The sequence below is a fragment of the Symsagittifera roscoffensis genome, chromosome 4 (assembly GCF_963678635.1).
Source record: "Symsagittifera roscoffensis chromosome 4, txSymRosc1.1, whole genome shotgun sequence".
Lineage (NCBI taxonomy): Eukaryota > Metazoa > Xenacoelomorpha > Acoela > Convolutidae > Symsagittifera > Symsagittifera roscoffensis.
In genome coordinates, this window is record NC_087065.1 from 17,385,261 (window position 1) to 17,400,328 (window position 15,068).

The 15,068-nt window shown below is 34.9% G+C and overlaps 1 protein-coding gene across 1 annotated transcript; it reads right to left on the reverse strand.

Annotated features, from left to right (window-relative positions):
- Positions 1–247: 247 nt before the first annotated feature.
- Positions 248–14,826, reverse strand: LOC134844145 (uncharacterized). The gene is made up of 9 exons (XM_063860673.1): positions 14,657–14,826; positions 13,962–14,327; positions 8,110–8,287; positions 7,078–7,450; positions 4,321–4,552; positions 3,764–4,082; positions 3,506–3,675; positions 2,966–3,230; positions 248–1,035 (listed from the first exon to the last, which is right to left on the reverse strand). The coding sequence occupies exons 1-9, from the start codon at positions 14,820–14,822 to the stop codon at positions 693–695; spliced, it is 2,412 nt and encodes an 803-aa protein (XP_063716743.1). The 5' UTR covers positions 14,823–14,826; the 3' UTR covers positions 248–692.
- Positions 14,827–15,068: the final 242 nt, after the last annotated feature.

The window sequence follows — 15,068 nt, forward strand, 5'->3', positions numbered from 1 at the left end:
TTGTTTGCCTTTGAACGGTCAAATGTGCGCTGCTGAGTTTAAATGCTTTTTTTTTGCAAATCGATTGCTCTTGCATCATGACAGATGTTTTTTAAAGATGATAGTTTCACCCACCTGAATTTGTGTAGGTTAAATCTACTTCAATCCATTTTTTCTTCTCATCAATTAAACGGAACGAAAATACTAGACTGAAAATTCTCGCAGTACGCGAAAAAAAATAGTCAAAATGTATTTAAAGGATGTTTACATTCAAGTGATATTGTATTTTTCTACGCATTAACTAAATATAACATTGATTTTAATCTAAGATTGATGACTCAAATACTAAAACTAGGGATAAATAATAACGCAATGTGATAACAATTTTTCGGTCATCAGAAGAAGGTTTAGGACACCATTCAGCCAAAGTTACATCGAGTTCTGTCGAAAATCATTTAAGTATTTGTTAACATCCTAAACTGGTTGATCAGTTTTTAAGCGTTTCAAAAGATTTGTTTGGTGCTCTTGTTATAATTTTAAGAGCAGCTCGCAATTTTGGTTTAAAAATCTCCAGAAAGAGCTCCACAAGATTATTTGCCTCTTAAAGATGTCTGATCAACCAAAAGATTAATCAGAAGCCGAGAAAAATTCCTTGATTTGTGGGCCGTCGATTCCTTGATTTGTCCCATGATGAATTAATAAGTTTCAGTCAATTATTGATGTAATCCGTCTCTGGGTTTTACACATCCAAGGACTTCCCATAGATAAAGACGCAAGCAATCCGGTCTTCTCTTGCAACACCTTGGGAGAGCTGCTAAAACTGTCCTCCAAACTGCCTTCCTTACCGATAAATTTTGAGACAAGTACACGAAAGGGTTCAAGAACGAATTGAAGTAAATCAACCATACGGATAAGTCGAACGTGATTGGCTGAAATTGGTCCATTTTCGACCAATAAGCAGTTGAGATTATGCAATAGGGTAGCCAACATAGGACACTGACGGCAACTAAGACGATGACATGGAGGACGAACTTCATATTTTCTGGGGTAGTTATCCTGAAATCATATCTAAGGATAGCCGGTTACCATGCAAAAATCACCGAATGTTCCGACCATAGTCTTAAAAAACAACAATTTTGTTTTCAAATTAGTGTCGTTTTTTTTTCTGCGTGGTGTGATAAAAAGATGTGAACGGAAAAATAGAAATTAGGCATATTGGACAGTCATAAACAAATAGGTCAATTGGAAAACACATTTTGTAAAAAAGGAATAAAAACGGAAAGAAATCTTTTTTCAATTTTCACAAGTTTTTTCTACTTTTTTTAACAGAATTTTTTTTTGAATTGCGCTAAAAACTCAAAAAACTTCGTTTACTCAAGTAAAACTAATTTTTTACGGCTTAAACAAGCTATTGTAAGCCTGCACGCTAACCTTATTAGCTCGAAATTATACCAAAAACCGAAAATTTCAATCCGGTTTTTCTCGACACAGAAATAAAATCTCCAAAATTTTTATGTCGTTCGAATCACGACTATAAGTGCTTTAATATGAAACATATCTCAAATTATTCCAAAACTTATTTCTAGCAACTGATTTTGCGTGGAAAACAAAAAGAAAAAAATTAAGGAGAGGCGGTTGCTGTGCAAGTAAATATCACAGAATATTCCGACCATAGTCTTGAAAAAATTCAACTATTTTTTTAAATTTCAAATTATAGTAAATTTTTCTTCGTAGGGTGATAAAAAATCTGAATGAAAAACAAGAGCTTAGGCATGTTAAATACTCATAGTAAACTAAGCAAATTGGAGAATAATTTTTGTAGAAAAAAGACAAGAAAAAAAATTGCAAAAAATATTTTCAACTTTTTCAATTGCAAACAATATTTTCAAAAAAATTTCAGCCATATAAAAACTAGTTTTACCGCATAAATTAGGCAATTGTAAGCTGTTAGTTATCATAAAAAACTATTGTAAGCCTGTTCGCTCACTCAAAATTGAACGAAAAACCAAAAATTTGAAACCGGTTTTCCTCAACAATGGTAAAAGTTAAAAAAAAAAAATTTTAATTCCGCTCAAATCACGACTAAAAAGCTTTAAAATGATGTCTCACTCAACTCTCTCTGATGCTTATTTGTGGTGACTGATTTTGCGTGGAAAACAAAAAAAAAGAAAAAAACTAAAACACACTCGAACACAAAGCTCCTGCACATTTTTCAAACGAATTTCTAATTTTTTGCATCCTATACGGTTTAAACTTCGCTGGTGGAATGGTTTTGAAAAATAATTTGAGTTATTGGCGGATTTCCTCAACGCATGAATTAATGATGATGCGTAAAAAGCTAACATCTACCCCCAATTTTTACAATTAGCTCACAAAAACTAATAATTTCATTGTGGCGACTGAATCATACACAGAGGCGAAGTTGCATTTCGCATGCACAAGCAAAAATATCACCGATAACGCTACTGGGGAAAACTGAATGCATAAAACTTTGAGTCTACAAAATTTCTTAAGTGACGCACGCCAATTATGAGTCTATATAATTGCTAAGTGATGCAAGCCAATTATGACGCATTAGCAGTACTAGTTAGTTTGAAAAAAAAAGAAATTTATCAACTAACATGCCTCAAATTATAGAGCAGACTCAATTTAACTAGTATACGAAAAATTTCAATAAAAACATCCGACCCTACCCAGGTTCGAACCCTCTTTTGTTGCGGTTCTCCTTCCCTACCTCTACGCTACAGATCCATGATACCTTGAAGCTTAAGTGCTATTTGCAATATAATAGTCTGTGTGAATATCCTTAGCATTGGCTGCACTTAATAGCTGGTAATTTATCAAAATGAACACTTTCAAAAGGAACACTAATATTTGCGACTTAGCTTGGAAAAAAAAAGAGAATTGATACTATCACACAAGCTTTGCTCGTGTAAATAATTTATAAGTACGACAAAACTTGAAAAAGGGGAGAGATCAAACAAACCATATGCGGATTTTGAGATTTTTAGGAGATATAATTGAGCTTGGACGTCTTAAGAGTTGCTTCAGAGATGCCAAACTGCCTTTTCTTTCTTCCGTGTAAGAGAGACAGTCAGCACCACGAGTTCTTTGGATAGTGTATTTCTGACTCTCGCTGTAGGAGTTTCGCGCTCGACGCCCCATCATTGACTCAGCGTACTTTCGTCTTAGCGAACTATCGGTGTGTGAACTTTGCCCAGTTGATCTGCGTGATGTGGCGTTTCGTGTATCTATGACATAAATTCAGTTGTTAAAAATTAAGATACTGAGAAACTAAAATGATGATTTTTCACAACCTAGGCAAGCGCGACTGTGATAAGAAACATGGGCGTACCTTTAAAAACTTGATTCGTTTAAACAAATTTTACCAGTTTGTGGAAAGGGCCAAAAATTTGCCCTTCACGATACCTGAACAAGCGCATTTTTTATCATTGAAAGGCAGGTGAAAGCTAATTGTTGAAAACTAAAAAAAAAAGCTGAAAACCAAAGAAACACAATAGCTTACCCATTTGTTTGAGAATCTCAGATAGTGTGTAGTACTTTTGCTCTGGAACTGCATTCTTAAACTGTTGGTCTTGGACGGAAATGAACGTGGTCCCCATTTTACGCGTTCTGGTGCCTGCAGTTTGCTGTTTAGTAACGGATGCTTTGCGTTTTGCTTGGCTCAGTTTGTTCCTGAATATTTAGAAAAAAATTTTAATAGTTGACTAGTCCCCCCCTACCTCCCCTTCTTGGTCTATGTAAGATTAATAAAAACAATTACCCGATTGAATTCGTATTTGAATGCCCTTGAGTTTTCAGCTGCACTTTTCTGCAGTTGTCCACACACAGAATAGCGTCCAGCTGTTTGATTCCATTCGCAGTTCTCTCTGCCAACCTTTCAAGTGCTTTTAATTTCTTGCTCATTTCACAGTCTCCGGGGACTAATTGTAGGTGATTTTCAGAGAATAGGTTATCCGATTTTTCATTTGCGATTGATTCGTTAATTTCGCTTGAACTGAGACTATTATCTTCATTCATTCCCGTTAACATTTCGCAGTTCTGCCATCTTCGCAGATTCGATTGTTGTTCTTTTATACTTCCTGAAATTTAATTACTAGTTAAATTTGTTTGGCGTTCATACTCGTTTTTCATAAACTTATTTTAAATTAAGTTTGAGCTCCAGGCAGCTTTTAGAAATATTTCAAGATTTCATCCAAACTTAGTCAGTACGACAGTGTCAGTCGCTATTAAGCTGGAACTTGCTTGTAAGCTGAAAACAGTGAACAATACTAAAAATTTCAAGAAATAATATATTTTATAACTGAAAATATGAATTACCTATAGGTTTTTTCTTCTCGCTAGAACATTGGTGGATTTCATTGGTGGATTTTAAATCACCCTCAATCAAACTAGCGGGCCTCCCGTCAGGACAGTTAGATTGTTCTAGATCTTCTTTGAGGTCGCCACTGATGATTCGATAGAATTTTGTGGCCAGTTGGTTCGATACCAACCCCTGGCAGTGAATGTCGTTCGAGGACGAATTCATTCTCGTCCGTTGCTCGATTTCAACCTACAATTACAAAACTAGACAAGAATGACCGGTTGCTGTGCAAGTAGCAGAAAATGTTCCGACCAGTATTCTTCCGACATTTTTTCTTTTTTAAATGCCGTGAAACGACGTAAATGCGGAAATCAAATTGGTCTAAATTTTTAGGCAAAACAAAACTGGAAACCTCTTGCAGCCCAAATAACGACAGACCACAGAAAAGGCTTTAATTCGCAGCACAACTTGACCTCATCCAACGTTTTAAGTGGTAGCTAGATTTACTTCGAAATAAATGCTAAATTCAACGTTCCTGTTTATCTTCGATGGTCGAAACGAGAAGACTATCCGGTTTTCTGTTTAAGCAGCACAAAATGTTCCAAGCGGTAACTATTATTTAAAAAAAAATGACACAGAGACGAAGCAGAGCTTCGCACCAGTAGCGATACATCGAAAAAATAGCATGGTCCGCTAGTAGACAACATGAAGAGAGTGGCTGCGAGTAAAAAAAGTATCGAACTAAGTTAGATCTATCAAAAACTTTCTAATACAATTTGCCTCAAATTGAATTTATTCGAGGAAAACATGTCGAGAAAAACAAGTGCCAGCGTAAGTTTAGCATGGAAAAATTTACCAAGGTGTAACTAAGCCGACACAATTAGGGAAGTAGGGTAGACGCTCGTTGAGCCAATGTCAAAAAAACGTGAGCTATAAAAAAAAGTTGAATTAAAATTTATTTTAGAATGAAAATCTATTAACATGAAAGTATCTTTGGCCACGCATACCTCGCAGGATGAGGCAACTTAGCGAATATAACATAACTTAAAAACGACTCAGCCGAATAAGCTACTTAATTTAAAAAAAAATAGTTTATAAGCGGCGAAAAACGAAATTATACAAAATAGGATTTGGTAAATCTAGAACCAGGAAAAAACAAAATTTGAAAAGAGGAGTTATTTAAATTGCATACATGCTCTAAATCTTTGTTGGTGATCAGGTCTGACCAGCCTAGTAGATGAAATCCTTAAGCAGAGTAAATTACGGGAGAAAAAGTCTACTGCCCGGTTCCAATACATTTGCTATCGCAAGTGTTCGCAAGAAAACAGAGAAATGGACATCTGTTCTTTAAACAGTTTTTGTTATTTTCTTGATTAGTAAAATTGGGGTGATATTACACTCAGAATTAGACATAGAGGCGAAGCTGAGCTACGCACCACTTGCAATACAGAAAGCAACCGAATCGTAAATTTTTTTAAAACGCCAAAAAAAAACACCCGAAATGTTCATAATGAAAATCATTTTGATGAAAACTTGAGGCAGAACGTAGCAACTAGCATTGAAATAGCATGAAAAATTTCCGAGCTGTAACTATGGAGACAAAACCGGGATAAATGGTCAAGCAAAAATCAAAACGTGGGAATTTTTGAAGCAGAAAATGTAGAAAAAAATGTAGAGAAAAATGCCATTAATTTGAGCCAATTAGCAATAAAAACTCTCAGGCATCACTATGAATTAAGACGAACAGTTGCATTAAGCTAAGGTCAAACAAACTAAGACAAAAACCTTAATCTACAAAAAATGATGAATTAACTATCTTCTATTTCATTTTTCATTCGCTGTCAGAAAGTTTTGGCAGGTCTTAAAACGAAACACCTAACTTATATTCAGCTGCTTGCCTGTGGATTCCCCAAAAAGCACACAATACAGAACAAGATATAAAACATTAATTGTGCTAGAAACAAATAGCGAAAATACACTAAATTTGTTACTTCGAAATAGAAAAAATCTGAAAACTACGAGCAAAACATGAATCCAAACGATTTATAGGTAGTTTGTGATCTGATAGCCTTTAAAGCCTCCGAAAACTGAGTATCTTCTATAGAGAAGTTAGCGCTCTGCAAAAGTATATTAATACAAAGCACTTGAAGCAAAATAAAATAAGTTGACAAAAAACTGATTGAAAACTATACCAAGACCAAGAAAATTGCGAATCAACTCATAACCTTCATCGAAAAAAATCAACAAAAACAGCAGGCCGCTCAAGAAATATTAAGGAAAATATCCGAATAAAGCTTTATTGAGAAGAGAAAAAGCTCAAGAAAAAATCATAAAAAAATAATCTGTAATAATTTTGAATTTTTTTTCACGATTTTTTCTAATATGTTTTCGAAGAAAGTCGACAAATAGATTTTAAATGATCAAATATACCGGAGCAAAGTTGAATGAATATAGAAAAACGACTACAACAAATGAAAAAACATAAGGTAAATAAGCCGACAGAATTAAAGCCGACACTCAAGATTTGCATTTACCGGCTACATAGCAAGCCCTATACAGGAAAATAAGTATGCTGCATATTTGTAAATTTGCCATTTCAAATTTCTTTCTAAATATTTAACCTCTGCGAACAAAGTTAGCTTTAAGCTCTGCTCATCGCAAGGGTTATAAAGTAGCTCCAATAAATTTAAAAGTGTCCTAAAAATTATTAAGGATTTTTGGAGTGCATTAAATTATTCACTCCTCAGCTAAATATCAACATGAGAAAAGTAAACCTGTAGTTTCCCTGAGGACAAATCAAAGCTTTTCGGATTGACATCATAAACACCCTCGGTCATAACCCTGTGCCAATCTTCTCTACTTGGGGGCTTCATTAATCTATGATTCGCCACCGTTTTATATCTAGAACAATCGTCTTTTTCGACACTTTTTGAGCCATTATTCAGCTCAGAACTGGCGCAATCTAATTCATCGCAGCTCCAAATTGTATTTAATTGGCCCAAGTTGGCTTCAATTTCATTTTTGAGATGAGTCATCATAAGCGACAAGCTGTTGTCAGGGTTCAAGTTTAAGTGGAAACTGTCCTGATTATCCGGTTTTGGTTTTCGATCCATCGGTTTTCGAGACTCATTTTCTTTGGCCAGCGCTCTAAAATTATATAAATTTGTTATAAAAGACAATTTTCAAATTTTATGCTATAAACTAAGGAATGAAACAATCATCAGTCCCAGGTGCGGATCTAGGAATTTCTCGGGGGGGGGGGGGGGGGATTTTCAAAAAAAAATGTAAAAAAATTGAAAATTTTGTCGACCTCTTTTTAGGCCGACCAAATTGATTTTCTGAGTTCTCTCCCGACCCACTATTAAAAACCTAATTTGACCAAATTTTCTGCGCCGCAGGCAACTTTTTGAAAAAAGGCCAAAAAAAGGCATTTTTGCACTTTTTGGAAAATTTTGACGAAAAAATCGCGTTTTTTCGGCGCGCTCTACTCCCTCAATATTAGTATATTTTGGCGCCTTTAGAAAAATTTTAGGGTCAGTCAGCAAAAAAGAGATCTTAAAATAGTACAAAGGGGGGGGGGGCCTTTTGGGTCGGCAGGGGGTCGACTCCCTGAGGGGAGGGAGGGGGGCGTCCCCCCTCCTAAATCCGCTACTGATTAGGCCCCTCATAAACTGTAGTTCAAACAGAAAAAGAAAAATCAACAAAAGAGCAATTGGAGCAGGCACAGATCGGATTTATGATTCTAGAGCACTTCACTGGCGTTACTTTTTAAGCTTAAGTTTTTCATCAAACATTTGCAAACTCACGCTTGAGCTTTTCGGAGCCGCAGCACTTCATAAATGAGAAGAGAGTAAGGGACTACGAGACAAAGCATGGTAGCAATGGAGATGACTAGACTCAGGGTAGCAACCACGTCGCCTCCTCGTTGTGACTTCAGATGACACTCTCTGATAGAAGGTATTTCCAATACATCAGCCTCAGAACCTAGAATGACTCATCTGCAAACAATTGAAACGTCCAAAATTAGTATTAGAAAAATTGAAAATAAGCCTAGAAAATAAGACTAGCGATTAGAAAAAAGACGAAAATAAAAAAAATCGTTAAAAAAACTATTTTAAGAACAAATGAAACAAAAAATCAAAAAATAGTCAAGAAACACAACAAACCGCATTAAATAAGTCATTAATTCTTAACCAGCTGCCACTAAGCCGACAGTAAGTTCAATGAGCCGAAGATAGCCGCTCTAAGCCAAAATTTTTTTTTGAGCAATTAAGTTTTAAAACAGTTATCTCTTGCGAGAAAAACTACCTCATTTCTAATCGATCATTTTTTTGCCTTTGAAGCGATACAAATCAAAGTAAATAAGCCAGTAAAACATTAACCGAAAACATTTACGTCGAATGAATTTTACGCGAAATGAAAACAAAAAAAAGTTATACATACAAAGTCATGGCAATAAACTATACAAATTACATGAATACATCAAAAATACTTACGACAAAAAGTGCGGCTGACCGCACAAAAACTCTAAAATGTGGCAACTAAGACGACAAAACGTAAGCAAACAGAAGTCCAACAATTCAATTTTTTCCGAAATGTTTATTTTACAATTTCATACATACAGAAAAACAAAACAAGGTCCGGCCGGGACGCCAACCCCAAACTTTAGGGCACAGAGACAATCGACTTACCTTTAGGCCAAATGGGAAGCACTCTCGAAGTCGCTAAGGTTGATTTATAAAGCAACTTCCCATTTTCTTTCAGATTTGTTACAAAAGCTATTTTCGGGAAAAAAAAGTCTAGTTCCCGATTTGAGGACACTTGCTCTCGCAATGGTAAAAATTTAAGAAATTGATATATCGCTCACTTTTGGCTCCTTATTTTTGAAACTTGAAACAAATTTCACTTAAACGAGTGAGTTTGTCTTATCTAAATCATTAATGCAAAATTACAAGTACTATTAAACTAATACTTCAAGTAATTCACAAATTACCTTGAAATAGAAAATCGAAAAATCTTATATCACGAAAACATTTTGATGAAATTTAAATGTAATTTGTGTTTCTTAAGTTAGGTTGTCTTCTAACTGGAGGTGAACACAGTTTGATTTGAAAAATAAATGTAGACCTTCCCCTCTCTTTAGTAGTAAGCAAAAAAGAGCGGTCCTATTTATTCCACAAGTTTTAACAGCTAATAAATCAGAATTGAATTGTTATGAAATACCCATTATTTTGACTGGCGTCAAAGATAATCAGGTTTATTTGAAGAAGAAGCCATAACTTCGATTCTGATTCCCAACCCTGGCAAAAGCGAGTTGTAGGCCTTACTAATCTTTTCTACCAAATGCCGTTACGAGACCAAACTGTGTATTTTGTGAATTGTAAGCGCATCCAACAACAAGGGCGCTCTATTTGTCTTCCTTTAATTTTTCGATTTTATTGATCGTTCAGACAAAATTTTTTAACGTGCTTTAAGATTTGTCTCTAGATTTTGCAGAGTTTGGCCTCATAGTGGCTCTGTTTGGTTTTAATCAAAAATTAGGATTAATTGTCTGCTGACCATTTTTCCTTTCTTGGTTATATCGTCAGATTTTATATAGTTGGCAGATCTGATTTTTGAAATTTACCGTTAACCAATTAGCTTCATATATGTCATTTTTTCCTCCGATTAGGCACAATTCTGTTCTTAAACTTCTTCAAATTAACTATATCCAGTAGCAAATTGACTGCAACCAGAAATGTTGGTGTTTGAACGTGAATTCGTTTTACTAAACTAGATTGAAATTTTTTTCTGTTCTATTTTTATCTGCAGATTAGTTTTTTATGTTCATTTTAATAAGGATTAAAACTACTCTGAACACTACCTGATTTCAGATGTTTGAGGGAAAAAATCAAGTTCCCGATTACAAATCTTTTGCTTTCGCAAGTGTAAAGAATGTATTAAATTCATTGCAGAAACAGACTCCATTTTTGACAAATGGAAGTGCAGTTTGAGCCCAACCATTTTTTCAGTCAGTCGACAATGAACGGTGCCGTTTTCTCAAGCAGTAGAGCCCGTCGTTGTTGGCGCATTTGAAGCGGTTGCAAATAACTCGGAGTTTCATTTATATTCCCGCTTCTCGCTTTAAATAATTTTGAAACTTAAATCTTAGATTGTAAGGTATTTATTGTCAACCAATCATGAAAGACGAGCTTAGACAGAGTAAAATAAAGTTGATCTCTCCATAACATCACCTCATCTTTTTCACTATTTCTCTAAATATTTTGAGACTAAGGAAATGAGAAGAACAGGACATATATCGGTATTCGACTACGGAGTTGCACAACCTACCCTGCCAAAAATTTGAAACGACGAACAGACAGTTCAACTTATCATAAGCTACTCTATGAGTTAGTCATCAACCTCTATCTGACTATTACAAAACTAAAAGCATTTACAGAACTTTACTTTTTGGGCATTCATAACAGATTTAGAAAGAGCGGGAACCAGTCGTAGCCCTTCGTTATTGTTCCGACCATATACTCTTATTGGTGGGGGGATTATTCCATTTATAGTTACATAGATTTCACGGTAAAGTAGTCTATGGATCGAGCGGGTATCATACTAAAATCCTTTCATTTGTAACTAAGGCTATCCAAGACAGATTATTCCGACCACGATTGTTAAAACAGAGATTTTTTTCGGGTAGATTGGAAGCAAGCTGTTGAGAAGGTATCATTAGCTTGGGTATGGTGAAAATTGCTCCACAACAGACAGAGACTGAGTTAATTTTAAAGATTGCAATATAACATTGCTATCTCATGCACATGACAATATCAAGCAACAATTTTATTTTTTAAGAGCTCTTTAAATTCAACATCTGAAAAAAAAGCAGAAATCCACAGAGGCGAAGCGAAGTTTCGCACTACTTGCGATACAACACATACACAGCAAAACAAAATAACCGACAAAAATAGAGATCAAAGCCTTAGACAAAAAAAACTTCGAAAAAATTGTACAAAAAATCATCGTATTGATTTTGTTTTGACTTTCAAGAAAATATGTCAAGAAATAAGATAATTGAAAATTAAATAAGCATCTACATAGAAAAACTTAGAAAAACAAAAACAAAGCCGACAATTCTAGAGCAGAAAAAATAGTCGACAAATTTGAAACTCAAAAAAAGTTTTAAGTTCCCTTCAAAACATTTAGGTAAAACTGTTTGTTCCACAAACAATTGAAAGAAAACCTCAAAACATATGTACTATACAATATTACATTTTTTACAATAAATTGAAGAGTGTCCACATCTGCAGGAAAAAATCGGGCAACCGCTTCTTTCGATTCAACTTTTCATCTCAGAATTGATAGGGAAAAACCGAAAAAGTTTCCAAAAAACGATCGAAGTTCAACAACTTGATTTTCCGAAGAATTTAACACAAACAAGGCGTGGCCGGTAAGTAAGAGAAAATTCTCAAAATCGGGTTTCTCGATTGAGCAATTAGCCAGAGAATTGGCGCAGTGTTTTTCGAGTAAGGCAATAAAAACTTCCAAAAAAACTGTTTCAAAACCTTCATTTGTTTGAAGGCCACAACTTTTTCTTTTAGAATCTGGACGTAGAAAGATAAAAAGATAAGCTTTCAACAATCTGTTGTGTCGTTTAAACCTATAATATCAGATTTGGCAGGATAGTTATCGCGAAAAGTCCAAAAAAGGTCAACAAATCAGAAAGTTAACATTTCCGAGAATCATAGCTTTTTGATAAAAAAAAATTTGACCAAAACTACTATGCAGAAGAAATTCGCCCAACTTATAATTTCGATTGAACTCGAAAAGCCAGGTTTGGCCGAGCAGTTCTCGAGAAAATTCAAAAAGTTTCAAAAAACGGTAAAAAAAATCAAGTTTTTGACTTTTCCAAGGGCCATCATTTTTGTCAAAAAAAATTGTGCTGAGTCGCATGTGCAAAAGAGCTTCCCAGAATCCGTTCTTTGACCCAAAGCCTCAGATATGCGATGGTTTTTTTGGTAAAATTCATAAAATATAGAAAAAAAAGGTTAAAAAAAATCAAAATTTCACTATTCCGAGGCCCATAATTTTATGTGTCAAATGAGTTTGGGCGTAGCTGCCCATAGAGGGGAGTTTTTCAAATCCGTTCTTTTCAATTAAACCAAAATCTTCGATTTGGTTGGTTAGTTTTTGAAATAACGAAAGAAGAAAAAATATCGTCAAATATTCCCCGCTCAGACTTTTTCGAAGGCTGTAGACAAAGGGGTAAAAGAAAATGAGACCAGGGGAATATGCAAGCACACATGGAAGAACGTAAAAGATCTTGCTATCGATATCCCTTTTTTGAAAATCAGTAGAAGATTTTTACGAAAAGAGGCTAAATTTTTTGCGAAAGTGGTAAAATTTTCCAAAGCTTCTCAAAAAAAAATAATTAAAAACCCAATCCCATACATTTTCACAATGCCTGTTTTTATCAAACAGGAAATTAAGGCAAACATGCAAAGAGAGACAATTATTAGCAATAGAACAAAATTTACGAAGCGGAAACAAGGCCGACAATCTTTGAGCAGACACCAGTTGAGCCGAAAACTAATTTTGTAATTTTTTTTTGAAGTTTCAGGTCCCCTAGCATCATAAAAATCGCCTATATGGTACCCTAGGCTCATCAAAATTGCCTATATGACCAGTAATAATTGAACTTGAGTAACTTGTACTAATGAAATTGTAGTAATTGAACAAAAAATTGATTCACTGAAATCGCAGTTGGTAAACCTAAAACCATCAGACAAAAAAAACACATTTGAATGGGCACTTAAAATGCAGACATGTTTAAAATTGTCTATTCGATTACGAAAGTAAGATGGAGATGACCACCAATTTCAGTCAACCAGTTAACAAAGTTATTTACTTGAAAACAAATCCTAGCAACAGATAACAACACCCTTGTTTATCGCAAGTGTAAAAACAAGGATAGCCGGTGGCTGTGCAAGTAGCACGAAGTTCCCGCCAAAAAAAAAACATTTTTTTTTTCAATTTGAGTCATTTATTTTTGTTGTGGTGTGAACGGAGGATCTGAAAGCCTGCTGGGCAAGCGAACAATAAGTTGGGGATATTCGACAACAGTTTTCCTTGAATAAAAAATTCCTAAGTTTTCTAAAAAAAAAATTTCAATATTCTTGTGGAAATATTTTCAAATTATTTAAAAACATTTTTTCCTCATAAAGCTATGAAACGTTGAACTTTTTGATAGCTCAAAACGGTTCACAAAAATTGAAGCTTTCTCAAGCAAGCTCATGAAGCGATGAAACTTTGAAAGTTATATAGTTTTATGTATTTCAGAGCAATAATTCTGTTCTTCGATTTCAAAATTTCCTTTGATTTCAAAACATGTCATTCGATTATTATACAGATAGATGGAAACAGAATGTACTAGTGGGGTTAGAAAAAAGCAAACAGTTCTTCCGACCAGTCTCAAAAACATGAAACTTTTGGGGATCAAAACTAGACCATATTTCCTGCCATTATTCAAAAGTGGTCGAAAATTTGAACTAGCAAGCAAGTGACAAGCTAAGTTATGCAGCCGCCTTCACATAGCCATCTGAGCTAAAGTATGCTTCAGAAGATTCAATTATTAGACTTGAATAACGTGAAATGATTACAGGATGGATCGTACCTTGCTCATGTGTATGACTCAGCGCAGTAATTCCATTTGCAGGTAGAAAAACAACAATCGGGAGTATCCACGTGAACAAAATCATTCCTAGTATCACTTTGTTTCTAGTCTGGTAGGGAACTGTGTACTGTGACGTCATCTTCATTCCCAGGTATCTATCCAGTGCCAACATCGCCACATTGAGTACGGAACCACGAGTTAGAATGTAGTCCAGACATGTCCAGATGTCACAGAAGACTGACTCCACAATCCACTGGTTTGAATCCAATTTGAACACAACAGACATTGGCCACGTGATAGTCCCAATTAGGAAGTCGAACAGAGCCAGATTGAAAATGAAGGCATTTGTTTTCAACGTCGGTTTACCTGCCAAAAATGATCACTTTCACAGGTGGTTTATACGTTTATTTTAATTTCTGGTATGTTTCTTGAAAACATTAATTTTCTGTAGTAATGCTTCATTCTACCCACAGCCCATTTTTGTAACTTCTAGAAAACCTCAAGTTTAGAAAGCGATTTTGGAAAAATTTGGGTTTCTAGCGCGAACATTTTTAGCAGACAATTTGAAACTCAATTTTTTGTCAAGGATTGGTGTAACTTGGTTATAGTCGTAGAGTCAAATTATCCGTAATATTGAAATAACGAATGCTTGTTTATTCCTTGAATCAGAATTATATTTGAATTAATTAACTTACCGATTAAAGCCTTCCAATATTTGCAGAAAGACACCAACACTATTCCGTTTGAAAAGACAGTGAGGAAAATAAACACAAAATGGATAATCAAAAGCCAATCTTTAAAACTAGAAATCGAATCACTTCGCCCCCACGAAACAATTTTCTGTGTTGTCGTCAAATGCATATTACAATACTTTATGTCAACTAATTTCTGCAAGCTGGCTTGATAAACTTTTGCTCATCAAAGAGAGAAGTTACACATTTCAAGTTAATCTACTAGAATTAACAACTTTTGGGCGTCTAATTTTCGACACCACTAAGCGATTGAAATTTCATCGACAGTAATTTGAGATGAAACTTCAAATGAAAAGTTTAAGGAAGACTTCAATAACTTTCTGATTGGCTCTGCGGTGTCGTGATTCCACTCAAA